We start from the raw sequence: 14748 nt of genomic DNA on the forward strand, positions 1-14748 counted from the left end.
TGCCTTTTGCCTCCCAGCCATGATTCTGGAGGCCTTCCCAGATATGTGGAACTGTAAAGTCCAATGAAACCTCTTTTTTCCCAGTCTCTCGGCATGTCTTATCAGCAGCTTAAAAATGGACAAGTACAAAATATTATGTCCACCAAGATTTGTGAATACACGAAAATCATAATAGACAAAAGGTGAAATCACTCACGCGGTCTATGAACTGATTATCGGATAAAGAAGTTGTCGCACCTCCTATAACAGATGCTATTGGGCAGTAGGACAACAAGCAGGGACTTCCAGTTCTGAGACAAGATGAAATAGAGACTCTTCTTCCTTTTCTTAGTAAGTACAGCTAAAATCCCTGAAAAATGTACAAGGAAACCAGAAGACTCTTGAAAGCTAGCAAGAAGAAGCCAGATCAGCTAGGGACCTTGCGACCTGAGGAATAACATGGCAGGCGTTCCCTAGATTTATTTTTTTCTTCATATATGTGCTAGAGCAGCTGTCAACCTGGAAACACCAATCAATACAGACCAAAACAAACCCTAGAAAAACCATTTTCATTATTAGTCAAGCCAGGAAAGGGACAACCTAGTAAGACAGAAACTTGTAGACAATAACTGCCCTACTGCAGCCAAAACAGTTATCAAACTGTGCTCCACCCCCCACTCTCACCAACAAAGACTGGAGTATTGAGCTTAAGATCTCCCCACCTTGCCCAGCTGTACAAGACCCCTCCTGTGTCTCTTCCCCAACATTCCTGCTGGGATAGTATCAGAAAAGGTGAAGCTGCTTAGTCAGAGCCTAGATTTTCATTCCCACTAGCAGTAATGATGTGTGCCTTCCATCCCCCACCCCAAACAGTAACAAGTGCCCTCTCATGGTGCCCAATGGGAGGCTATGGGAAGCACTATGAGGCACCCCACCCTTCCTTCCCAGCCAAGATATGTCCGCAGACTTAGCGGGAGCCGGGACTTGTACTCCTGCCTGATGGCAAGGTGGTGTTCTAAGATCTCCACTGTGTGGGAGTCAGAGTGAGGCCTGCAAAACAAATTTAAATAAGATCTAGAGTCTCAAAACATTCAGGGTGCAATTGAAACCATCCATCCTACCAAGAACCAGGAAAACTAAATGAGAAAAGACAATAGATGCTAAACCCAAAGACACTGATGTTGGAATTACCTGACAAGGACTTTAATGAAGAGTTCTTAAAATGATTCAATTTGCAATTGAATCATGAAAAAATATACTCCCAACAAAACAGAAGACGAAGAACTGTAGATGATGGAGATTTTTTAAACTGAAAATACAATAGCCAAAATTTTGAAAAAGTCACAGAACGGAGGGCAGAGGAAAAAATGAATGAACTTGAAGATAAAAACACATTAGAAATTACCTAGTCTGAACAAAAGAGAGAAAATATACTTGAAAAACAAAAATGAACAACCATCAGGGACTTGTGGGACTATTTTAGAAGGTCTAATATTTGTACCATCAGAGTCCTATAGGGAGAAGAAAGACGATATGGTTGAAAAGGTATTCAAAGAAATGATAGTTTAAAATTTTGAACTTGGTGAAGGACATACTCAAGAAGAACTCAAGAAGTTCAGCAAACTCTGAACAGAAAAATCCCAAAGAAATCCACTCCAAACATACATTATAACCAAATTCTGACAACTAAATATAAAATCTTGAAAACAGGAGGACACTTTACCTATAGGGGAAAAAACAGAGTAACAGCAGATTTGTCATCAGAACCATGGAATTTAGAAGGAAGTACACATTTAAAGTACTTATGGAGCAACCGTCAACCCAGAATTCTATATCCAGCATGTAACTGGCCCATCAAGGCCAGAAAGTTGACAGTTGCACATTCAGACAGCCACATCCTCACATTACAAGAATTCAAAGCTAAAACAGGATAAAGGAAATAATAGGAGTTTCTTTGTCACATGCTTCACTTGTTAAGGAGGGCAAACAAATTTTTCCCAGTGACAGTTTCCTCCCTCAAGATGTACCTTTGCAAGAACTGATCCCGTAGCCATAGTAGATACAAGTATACTGATAAAGTGAGCATCTGACATTTTCTTGTGGCTCCACAAGGGAGATGGGCAAGAAGGCAATGAAGTGAAGAATAGGACATAGCCAAATTCTCAATGCTCACAAAGAACCATGAATTAGCCATCTCTAAAATGAGATTAGTGTCATTGACAATATTGAAATACCACATTTACATTTAAAAAATCATGTATAAACATTTAGTATGCCTAATAGGTTTTTGTAAGAAAGAAAGAAAGAAGAAAGAAAGAAAGAAGTTAGTTGTTTTGAGACAGAGTTCAGTTTTTCACTTGTAGGCTGAGCGATATGCCATCTGGTTTCACTGTAACTCCTCTCAGCCTCCCAGGTTCGTTGCTCTCTTGCTCACCTCGGTAGCTGGGACTATAGGCGATGCTGCTGTGTCTGGTAATTTTGTATTTTAGAGATGGGGTTTCACTTCATCTTGGCTGGTGGGCTGGTCTGGAACTTCACTGCGGATTCACCCACCAGCCTTTCCCCAGTGCTGAGATTACGGGCATGGCTCTCACCATGCCCAGCCCCACAGTGTTTTTGTAAGCTTGGTTTTGTCATCAAAAGAATTTTATAAAACATATTTTGGGCTGGGCATGATGGCTCACGCCTGTAATCCCAGCACTTTAGGAATCCAAGGCTGGTGGATCACGAGAGGTCAGGAGATCAAGACCACTTGGCCAACATGGCAAAACCCTGTCTCTACTAAAAATACAAAAATTAGTGAGGCGTGAGTGGCGCACCTGTAATCTCAGCTACTCGGCTGTTGAGGCGGGAGAATTGCTTGAACCCAGGGGGTGGAGGTTGCAGCCACATCACTACTACCCGCCTGGGTGACAAACAAAACTCTGTCTCAAAAACAAACAAAAACAAAGAAAAATATTGGGGATTCCCTTAAAATGGAATAGCCTTACCGGGCGCCGTGGCTCGCCTGTAATCCCAGTACCTAGAGGCCATGGTGGATCACGGTGTCAGGAGATCGAGACCATCCTGGCTAACACGGTGTCCTCACTTACTAAAAGTATCACAAAAACTAGCCGGCGAGGTGGCGATGCCTGTAGTCCCAGCTACTGGAGGCTGAGGCGGAGAATGGGCGGAACCCGGGAGGCGGAGCTTGCAGTGACACCTGCGCCCACTCCCCATTCCCAGCCTGGGCGGCTACAGCCGGTATTCCCGCCCCAAAAAAAAAAAAAATGGAATAGCCTTGTTCCCTTCGCTGTGAGAGGTCTTTACAGATTGCTGTCCCCAGCCATGTCTCTTTGTCTCTATAGTTAGAGTGTGTGCCATTAGCAAATACTGAGAGCTTGTTCCATGCTGTACACTGTTTCAGAGGCTGATGAAAAAGTCATGTCCTGTACCTTCAGGAAAAAAAAATCCTAGAAGGAACTATGAACTGTAAACCAGTAATTATAAGTGTCAGGTGTTATGAAAGGCGCATAAAGTGGTGTGGGAATATGTAACGATTTATTTAACCCATTCTGTGGTCAGGAAAGTCCTCAGAAGAAAACGCATTCAGGCCATTGTTGGTTGAAATAGGTTTTTTTTTGCAACAGAGCTCATTTCTGTTGTCCAGGCTGGAGCGGTAGTGCACCTTGCTCACTGCACCCCTGCCTCTGCTTGTTTCAGCCTCCCAAGTAGGTGTGGATATTGCGCAATATTTCCGGTTAATTTTGCATTTTTTAGTACAGATAGTTCATCGATATTAGGCTGGTTCGGACTCCTGACTAGCGATCCGGGCCTATCTAACCTCCCAAAGGAGATTAGCGTTGAGCCACTGTGCCCGCCTAGCTTTGTGTTTATATGAAGCAATTTTGTTGTTCCCTGAATATCTTAGTGAGAGGCTAAAGGCACAACCACTGGAAACTGTTAGCTAGATGTGATTCTCTACTTGAGGAGAGTGGTGATATCACAGTACATTATCAAGTTTTCATCCTTACCAGTAGTCTGAACAGACTTTTAGTTCAAATCCCTTCTATACTACATATACTAGCTCTTTTGGGTGACCTAGGGAAGGTCATTTAATTGTTTTGAGCCTTAGTTTACTTATCTGTAAATGGAGCTAATGATAACTTGCAGGGCTGTTAACTATTCAAGACGGATTCACTTCAAGGAGATGAACTGCAAGTACAGACATATTGACAAGTAATTGAAAAATAAAAGAGAAATGAGATGGTGTGGTAAAGATGGAAGAGTGATCAGTGGTGATATAAAGGAGTGATCTACTCTGTCTTAAGAGGGACTCCAGGAAGGCTTACAAGGAGCTTAGTAAGGCCGGGCGCCGTGGCTCAAGCCTGTAATCCCAGCACTTTTGTGGGAGGCCGAGACGGGCGATCACAAGGTCAGGAGATCGAGACTATCCTGGCTAACCCGGTGAAACCCTGCCTCTACTAAAAAATACAAAAAACTCAGCCGGGCTTAGGTGGCGGGAGCCTGTAGTCCTGTAGCTACTCTGGAGGCTGAGGCAGGAGAATGGCTTGAACTGGAGCATGGAGCTTGCAGTGAGCTGGAGATCCGGCCACTGCACTCCAGCCTGGGCGACAGAGCGGTGACTCTGTCTCAAAAAAAAAAAAAAAAAAAAAAACAAAGGAGCTAGTATTCAAAACGGGCCTTGAAGGATGAATAGACAAGGTACATGGCACATATGAAACAGCTTGATGCATCTGGGAGACCACAATTGTTTAGAATAATTAGACCAGAAATATGGGCAAATGACAGAAGAAACTAGAGAGGGCCTGGCGCAGTGGCTCACGCCTGTAATCCCAGCACTTTGGTAGGCTGAAGCGGGCGGGTTCACTTGAAGTCAGGAGTTCGAGACCAGCCTGGCCAACATGGTGAAAACCCATCTCTACTAAAAATACAAAAATTAGCCTGACATGGTGGCACGCACCTGTAATCCCAGCTACTCAGGAGGCTGAGGCAGGAGAATCACTTGAACCTGGGAGGTGGAGGTTGCAGTGAGTCGAGATTGCACCACTGCACTCCAGGCTGGGCGACAGAGCAAGACCCTGTCTCAAAAAGAAAAAAAAAAAAAAAAAAAGGAAACTAGAGAGGTAGAGAGATTGTAGATTACAGAGGGCTTGTAGTGTTTGCTACCTACCCTGAAGATTTTGGACTTCATTCCGAAAGTGACTCACAGGTGTTGAAGAGTGCTCATCAGATTTGCTGCTGGTGGTGATGTGTTACACTGACTATGGGAAGATGCCTTAAGCTGTTGCATTTGAGGAAGGCAGTGGGGAGGGATTGGAGAATAGGCAACAGATTATAAACAGACTTAGAGAGTAGAACCAACATGACTCGAGGCCATTGGATTATCCAGAAAGAAAGAGTAAATAGCACTTCCCAGGGTTTCAGGCTTGGTAGACTGAAGTGGTCGTTGGCTTTATTCATCACAAGAGTGATACAAGATGGAAGAAAACATAAGAGAGGTAGACACTGAATTACATTTTCTGTGCATGGTCTGAATTCTTCAGTATTTGATTATTCAGAGAAAAATAAAACACTAAAAATTAGGGTAAGTTCTTCTACTTTTTTCTTTAGAAAAAATGCATTTGTCTTGAGCATAGATTCACAAAGAGGTTGATAAGAGTACATTACAGACTAATAAATAAGTTATGAGGGTCATAGAGGACAGTTCTATTCATTCTGCAGATATCATTAAGGAAAGAGCTAAAGAAAACATTGCAGCTATAACCATGTTGATACACTTAAAATTAATAAAGTTCTGAAAACATTTGGTGTGACTGTAGTGTTAATGATAAAGAATTTGAATTTTAGCATTTTAATGGTTTTGGAGTTTTTTTAGTGCAATTTTGACTTTGCATTAGTGTCGACAATTTATAACTAAATTTTATTTTTTTGAAAATGATATTAAGATGAATATTCAACCTGAAATAAAACTTACATACAAAATGTTTAAAGTATATTTATTCACTGTTTTTTCTTCTATTCTAGTTACTATTTTTGGAAATGAAGAAAATGGTAAGACACTTTTAGTTTCAATTTAAGTTAAATGCTTAATGATATTTTAATTGGAACAGACTATTTATTGATGAATACATGTGTTTTTGTTTTTTAGAAATAAAATCCCTATCTTTAAATTTTAAGTAATTAAAACAAGATCTAGTAATGGGGTTATTTCCAGACCAAAACATTTCATGTATTCTCATTTTGTGTTATTTATGTAAATTAAAGTAGCCATTATTTTGTACAGCACCAAACTTCTTTGTGTATTTATATAAATATTTCTGTCGCGTATGTTCTTCAAAACTTTTTATTTGGATTTTTTAAAATATGAGTTCTAGCTAGCTAGGTTGAGGAGACAATTCTGCTTTCATGATGTCTGAATTTTATTGATGGTTCTCGTTTAGGCATTTGTTAAAATCACACTTTACAATGCACAGATATTTAAGAAAATAACAAGAATGTAAATTTGTAAATTGCATTACCAGTTTAAGGAAGCTAAAGTTTTTATAACAACTAAGTAAAAAAGACAGTGCCTAGAGGGAAAATTGGTTTCTCAGAATTTCAGTGAGATAAAAGCATATTTCATAAGTCTGATGAGATTAAATTTAAACAGAATTTAATTGGACATGCAAAACTCCAGAGGATTTCTAAAATACTTGAACAGTTAGAAATTATTAATATATAGTAATTCCTCTTACTGGAGATAATTAGGCATTAAGTATGTAAATCTTAAATTACCTTTAAATTTAATTTCTCAGTAACAGAATAAATGCAGACTCAATCTTAGTTGGCTTATTTTCTTTCTTTAAATCAAAAATGTTTCCTGTATGTTGGAAGCACAGATACAGAAAGCAAAGAATTTAGAAGTTCTTATAAAAGAACTTTTAACTTATTATCTCTTGGGGCTATTTTTACCATGTCTCTCAAAGAGTCTTTTTTTCTGTTTTTGTTTTTGAGACAGAGTCTTGTTCTGTCGCCCAGGCTGGAGTGCAGTGGTGATCTCAGCTCACTGTAAGCTCCGCCTCCCGGGTTCACGCCATTCTCCTGCCTCAGCCTCCCGAGTAGCTGGGACTACAGGTGCCCGCCACCATACCCAGCTAATTTTTTTTTATTTTTATTTTTTAGTAGAGACGGGGTTTTACTGTGTTAGTCAGGATGGTCTCAATCTCCTGACCTCGTGATCTGCCCGCCTCAGTCTCCCAGGGTGCTGGGATTACAGGCATGAGCCACATTGCCTGGCCAAAGAATCTTTCAATAAAGTCTTTTGTTATTGCTGCTGTTAGCTTGTTTGTTTTTAAATTCAGTTACAGGTGATTTTTGAACTTTTGAACACAGAGTTTGGTATATAGGTCTCAGGTTTTTCTTTCAACTTTGATTTAATTTTCTCGGTTGACTATGATTTTACTTCCTCTATTGTAACCAATAGCAGGTATATGTAACCAGAAGTTTGCCTATTGATAATCACATTAATTTGAATTTAGTGAAAAGCATTGTTTTCTGTTATTCTTTACTTATTATAATTTAATAATACCATCTTTTAAGTACTATATTCTAGGTCTTGTGTTAAGAGCTTTATTTTATCTATTTTTTAACAGAATATATTTTTAAGCAAAACCATTTTGTTTTGTTTTCATGAAGAAAAGAAATATTCTGAAATCATGTTAAATGTTTTTAAAACTATGAAGAGTATATTGTTTTTACATTTAAGGTATCTCAAAGTTACCATCTATCTCAAAGTTACACAATAGTGTATAGATGAGGAACAACAAGCTTGATTTAATATGGAGTCTAGGCAAAAATATTTATAAAGGAAGTAAGCAAAGTGAAGATAACATTGCAGGGTTGTTAAATGGTCTCAGTGTTATCGTAACAGTAGGAAACTAAGTTCTTGCACGCTTTTCCAAAGGAAAAACAAATGAAGCAATTATATATAATACATAAAAATACATATATATAATATGTATTTTTTCTTTTTCTTTCTTTTTTTTTTTTTGAGATGGAGTCTTGCTCTGTTACTCAGGCTAGAGTGCAGTGGCACGATCTCAGCTCACTGCAACCTTTGCCTCCCAGGTTTGGGCGATCCTCCCACCTCAGCCTACGACGTAGCTGAGATTACATGTGTGCACCACCACGCCCAGCTAATTTTTTGTATTAGTAGAGATGGGGTTCTACCATGTTGGCCAGGCTGGTCTTGAACTCCTGACCTCAAGTGATCTGCCCACCCCAGCCTCCCAAAGTGCTGGGAATACAGGCGCGAGCCACAGCACCTGGCCAAAGCAATGGTATTGAGTCCATTGGGTACACCGTGGGGTTCAACCTGAAGGGAACTGACAGGATAGAGAAAGCAGATTTTGAAAAACCAGTTTTTAATGCGCATGACGATCAATGTTAGTGGAAGCAAAAAGAGCACATTTGAAAATAGAAGGAAGTTACGGTTACAATTTTATCTTGGCATCAGATACTTGCTTAGAAGTAGAATATGACCATTAAGATGATGGTTGGAAACGTGGAGGAAACTGTAATTTTAGCTAGGACATAGTGAAAAGAACCTTGGATTTTTGTCAAACAGATATGGGTTTGAATTCTGGCTTCACCATTTAATAACTAAGTGACGTTGGACAAAGTATTAAATTCTCTGAGCCTCACTGCTTACATCTGTAAACTGGAATGATACCTTAGAAGACTTACTGTGAAGGTTAGAAATAAGGCATAGATTATAGTGCCTTCTAGTTGGCTTTTGGTACATAGGAGTGGTGATTTGAGTACCTATAGTCGGTTATGGTGACTGAGTAGTCCCATGGTTTTACTAGGATGCATTGGTAATGAGGTTGCAATTATTTCTTAGGAATTCCGCAGCCAAGAGGGAAAAGAAACTACGAGCAACATATTTTACATCAGCCTCTGAGATGGATTGGAAGCAAAGAGGCCAATTGGCTCTTGCAGCAATCCAAAGAACACAGGCAACAATTTATGAACTATGCACCAGCAGTGAAAATAATGATAATTATTGAAATTTTTGAAAAATAATGAAAATAGTAATAATGAGTTCACTTGGAGAGAAATTTTAGGAGCTAGAATTAGTAGCATTTGCACGGATAAGCTGTGAGATACGAGGAGTCGTTTCAGGCCTGGGTTTCTGCATTGGTCAGCTGTGTGACTGGAGTTTCTGTTCTCTGAGATCAGGCATGAACCCAATACAATTTCAAAAGAAAAGGTTGGGTTGCAACAGGGTTGTCAAATTATTATTATTATTTTATTTGAAAAGAACAAGCACTTTTTAAACCAGAAACATAAGGGAAAATAAACCTCAGACCGAAGGAAGGAGAGTACTTCAAACTGAATACATGTTAGCTTTTACAAAAGCTTCATTGCGTTCTTTTTTTTTTTTTCAGTGCAGACCAGTGAATACTTTATCACTTCTTAAAATTGAGAAACACTGATATAGGGAATGCACAAAAAGGACCAAATTTTGGAGAAAATAATTAAAATGCCTGGATAAGACTAAGTAATAATATTAATAGTCAGTATTTATTGAGGATTTATTGTGTGCCAGGCATTCTTCTAAGTGTTTTGCGTGTATTAGCTCATCAGTATTAAGCAGCTAGCTTTACTGAAATAAGTAATTGAAATCTAAGCAAATTATTTGGAGAGTGCAGTATGAAGAAGTAATGAATTCTGAAAGTAACAGAAAAGACCTTTGTGGAAGGAGTAGCATTTTATCTGAACTTTAAAAATGAGTAGAATTTCAGACTTGTCTATATTTGTTATCTTCAGTGGGTTTATGGTGCTGCATTACAAACTGAAAAAGAGTTTAAGCATCTGGTAGATCTTGCTTCTTAAAGAAATCAGTACTACTTCTTTCAAATATGTAGAATACAACAAAAAGCTTAAAATTATATCAGTGACAATATTTGGAGATAGAGATGTTGGAATGTTACATTAATCTACTTGGGAAATAGTTATGTTAGATATTCAAATGGCCAAAACTTTTTCTTGTTAGCCTGTATTGAACGGGAATGAAATTTAGGGTACTTTTTCTGAACAATACAGGGAATGAGTTATTCAGATGTATTCATCATTTATGGTGATGGTAACTTATTTTATTTACTTTCAGTTGACAGTTCCTTGGATTTAATGTTCATAGTAATAGATTCTGTTTTAAATAATTTTAAGTCATTTAAGATGAACTTTTGGAGAACTTGAAATATAGTGAGTGAAGAAAGTGTTTTAGCTTAAATCTTCAGCAATTTAATATAATCAAATCTCATCTTAAATCTCATCTTATAAACCAGACTGATAATCCTTAAATATAGGAACAGAGTATTTCTTCATATCTAGTAATGTTTCCTCATGCAAGTAAAGTTTATATATTTGATGTTTCAGTACATTTTAATTTGTTTATTGGATTCGGCCTCCTGACCCAATTATTGTGTTTTAATGTAATGCCTTTTGCTGTTTTCACCTGGATTCAATGAACTGTTATTTGTTTTTATTTACCAGGAAAGACCGTTGTTTACCTTGTGGCTTTCCATCTGTTCTTTGTTATGTTTGTATGGTCCTATTGGATGACAATTTTCACATCTCCCGCTTCCCCCTCCAAAGAGGTAAATTTAATGTTGGTAAATTACCAAATGTTTTAACTGATTATGGATTTTTTTTCCCTTGTGTTACCTTTGTTAAAACTTTACATAATGCATGTGTTCTGTTTCCATTCATAAAACTGCTTGGTTGCTCTGTACTGTGAATGTGAGTCATCAGCCTGTTCTCAGATACAGTCCGCTGACATAGCATAGTAAAAGTTCAGCAGTATAGAAATGCTTACTACTTTTCTGCCACGCTATGTTTTCTTAAAGATATACTTTATATTACTGAAATAAAAAGTCTTAAGGAACGGAATTGAGTTAGGAAAGTAGAGTTTATTTTTAGAAACTCTCAACATTTATATTTTCTCAGGCATGAACAGATATGCTGCAATTAAAGAAAGTTTTGTGATGGAAACAAATTGTCTAGGCTATTGCTTGCTGCACTTTAATATGACTAGTGTTTCTTCTAATTGGAGGTTCCATTTGGAAAATAATATAGGTAAACATTTATGTGGAGTAGGTTTTATGACCAGTATGTCTCTCTTACCTCGCCATAGCTGACTGAATTCTTCCTTCACTGAAAATTTCATATAGCAAGGTGGTTAAGAATATATTCTCTAGAGTTAGAGTTGTCTGAGTTTGATCTTTTGCTCTAACAATTTAATCTCTCCAAGCTGCAATTTTCTTATCAAAAAATGGAGCTAACAATTGTGCCTGTCTCCGTAGGATGTTTGTAAAGATTGTGAGATTTATTCAGTTAAAACATGCATTTATTTATTTATTTATCTATCTATCTATCTATCTATTTATTTATTTATTGAGATGGAGTTTCGCTCTTGTCACCCAGGCTGGAGTACAATGGCATGATCTTGGCTCACTGCAACCTCCGCCTCCCAGGTTCAAGCGTTTCTCCTGCCTCAGCCTCCTGAGTAGCTGGGATTACAGGCACGCACCACCATGCCTGGATAATTTTTGTGTTTTTATAGAGACGGATTTCCCCATGTTGGTCAGGCCGGTCTTGAACTCCTGGCCTCAGGTGATCCACCCGCTTCAGCCTCCCAAAGTGCTGGGATTACAGGCGTGAGCCACCATGCCTGGCGTGAGCTTTTAAAATAGTAGTTTACCTGCCACATTGTTAGGACTCAAATATTAGATGATGATGATAATGTAATCGTTTCCCTTTGTGTTAAATTTATCAAAATCATTAAAAATTATAGACCATATGTTTAAAAATAGTATCAACTTCTATTTAACTTTGCAGTGAAGAACATATATACAAAAAGTACGCATATGTGTACACACCTGTGCAACTACTACTCAATTCAAGAAACAGAACATTACCAGAACCCCATCAACCCCTGATGCTTCCTTTCAGTCGTCCACTTCATAAGAAGCCACTCTCTTGCCTTCTAACAGCATAGATTAGTTTTGCCTGTCTTTTGTACTAAATATAAATGGAGTTTTGTAGTAGTGTGTGTATGGTGTGTATGTGTATGTCATAGTCATATGTGTGTATGTGGCTTCTTTCATTAACATTCTATTTGTAAGATTCATCTGTGTTATGTATAGTTGAAGATCATTCTAATTATTGTTTAGTATTCAGTTGTATGTAACACAATTTATTTACTCGGTCTGCTGTTAATGAGCATGTGGGTAGCCTCCAGCTTCGAGCTGTTACAAGTAGGGCTGCTGAAAATGTTCTAGTGCATGTCTCTTGGATAATATATATGTAGTTATTTTGGGTAGATGCCTAGGAGTAGAACTAGTAAATATACATTTAACATTAGCAAGTAATGCCATACAGTTTTTTGCCTGCTTTTTCTATTAGATGCTTTTGTTTTAAAAGGTAAAGTAAACCATAAGTCAGACTTCAGTGTTGCTTCACATATATTCATCAGGCATTTGTTACTAATTAGTCAACCCTTAAAGTTATGTTACAAACTATCATCCATTTCTTAATCTTGAAATTGAAAAGGACTTAATTTGGTTTAATCAATTACTAGTAGTGATGACTATTGAAAACATCGCATGTGTAAAAAGTAAATAATTCTCATTACAGAAAATAAGAAATAGAATAAGAAAAATAATTGGTAGTACTTTTGGGAAGCAGTATAATGTAGAGTTTAAGAATGCAGGCCGGGCGTGGTGGCTCATGCCTGTAATCCAGCACTTTGGAAGGCCGAGGCAGGCAGGTGAAGCGCTTTAGTCCTGGACTTTGACAACAGCCTTGGCAATGTAGCAAACCCCGTCTCTACAAAGAATAAAAAAATTAGCTGGACATGGTGGTGTGCACCTGTAGTCCCAGCTACTCGGGAGGCCGAGGTGGGAGGATCACTGAGCCCGGGGAGGTTGAGCCTGCAGTGAGCCGTGATCATGCCACTGCACTCCAGCCCAGGCGGCAGAGTGAGACCCTGTCTCAGACAGCAACAACAATGGTACCACACAGACTCTGGACTAACACTGCTCAGGTTCAGCTCGTACCTCTGCAACGTACTATCTGTGTTAACTGTGACTTCGGAGACTTTTCTTAGTTGCTGCCTCCTCTGTAAAGTGAGGGTGATATTAGTACCCACCTCATAGGTTAGCTATAAGAATTGAGCAAATTGATAATCTGTGTAATTACTAATAGATACGATGTGGAGTTAATAGTGTATATAAAGAGCTCAGAAGAATGCTTAGCACCTAATAAGTACCATCAAAATGTTATTATTATTATTATTTTTTTGGTGGTTGTTCTAGCATATTGCATCCATTTCGCATTCAGCCCAGAGCTTAAGCCTTCACATCAGCTTCTCCTTCATTCTCCTCTACTGCTTTAAGGTCACCTGTCTGCCCAAGCCTGTATCCAGTGACCTTGCTGTGGCATGCTTCTTTTGCCCTGTCAGAGAACTTATCATCTGGTATTGTAATTGCCTGTTTACTAATATGCATCACATTATTAAATTTTAAATTTTGTGAGGGCGGGGATATTTACATTGCATTCTTCACTAGATCCCTTCCCACACTCTCTGGCACATAGTAGATTTTCAATAATTATTAAATGAACTAATTATTAAATCTTCATGGGCCAGCTAAGCTAAGCTCTAGGGACAACTAAGAACAGGAATTTAAGATTCTCTTTGCCACTGAGCTTACAGTGTGCTGACTGAGGTAGGCCTATATAAGCAATGACAGAGCTGTGAGTTTGGTGCTAATATAACACCAAACTCACAGCTTTTGTTAGGAGGATTCAGTCATCTCAGAGGTTAGAACAGTGCTTGGAGATCCAGGTCTAGGGGAATAGATTGGGTCTAAAAAGCAAAAACTGGGGCCAGACGTGGTGACTCATGCCTATAATCCCAGCACTTTGGGAGGCAGAGGCAGGTAGATCACCTGAGGTCAGGAGTTTGAGACCCGCCTGACCAACATGGTGAAACCCCATCTCTACTAAAAGTACAGAATTAGCCGGGTGTGGTGGTGCATGCCTGTAATCCCAGCTGTTTAGGAGGCTGAGGCAGGAGAATTGCTTGAACCTGGGAGGCAGAGGATGCAGTAAGCCAAGATCACGCTGTTGCATTCCAGCCTGGGCAACAAGAGCGAAACTCTGTCGCAATAATCATTATCATCATCATCATCGTCATCATCATCATCATCAAAAACTATAAATCGTTAAGGAAGTTAAGTTATAAATATGGGTGGGGTGTCTTTTTTTCATTGTTTCAATCAAGTACTTCTTGACCACCCACCGGATATCAGACTGTGCTAGGCTTAAAGGTAGAGACAAACAGTAAACAAATAAAATAATTATAAATTGTGATAAATTTAGAAAAATAACATGGTAATATAATAGAATATAACAAAGTAAAAGCTACTTCAGGGGAGAAAGAGCTACTTTTAGATAGTATAGTCAAATAAATCTCTGAGGAAGTGGCGTTTAAGCTGAGACCTTTATAAGTATCTCTTCCACTAAGCTTTTTGAAGGAAAAATCTTTGTTGTTTATTCCTGTATCCCCAGTAGTTAGAATCAGACCTCGTGTATAACAGGCAGATTGATAAAGACTTAAGAAATGGTGAGGAAGAGGCAGCATGTGAATAGCTGATAAGCATCTCCCATCACCAAGTGTCATCTTTTCTAAAAAGAAAATACGGTCCCATCCCTTCCCTGACT

The 14748-nt window shown here is 38.6% G+C and overlaps 1 protein-coding gene across 14 annotated transcripts in view; it reads left to right on the forward strand.

The window, feature by feature from the left end:
• The window catches only part of ZDHHC20 (zinc finger DHHC-type palmitoyltransferase 20), a 93957-nt gene that overhangs the window by 26168 nt on the left and 53041 nt on the right, over positions 1 to 14748 (forward strand). For all 14 annotated transcript variants that reach the window (XM_003913663.4, XM_017951125.2, XM_021929485.2 and 11 more), the window contains exons 2-3: positions 6007 to 6033; positions 10519 to 10622. In XM_003913663.4, the coding sequence (XP_003913712.1) occupies positions 6007 to 6033; positions 10519 to 10622 (131 nt within the window). The remainder of the gene's footprint in view (positions 1 to 6006; positions 6034 to 10518; positions 10623 to 14748) is intronic.

The sequence above is a fragment of the Papio anubis genome, chromosome 15, assembly GCF_008728515.1.
Source record: "Papio anubis isolate 15944 chromosome 15, Panubis1.0, whole genome shotgun sequence".
Taxonomy (NCBI): Eukaryota; Metazoa; Chordata; class Mammalia; order Primates; family Cercopithecidae; genus Papio; species Papio anubis.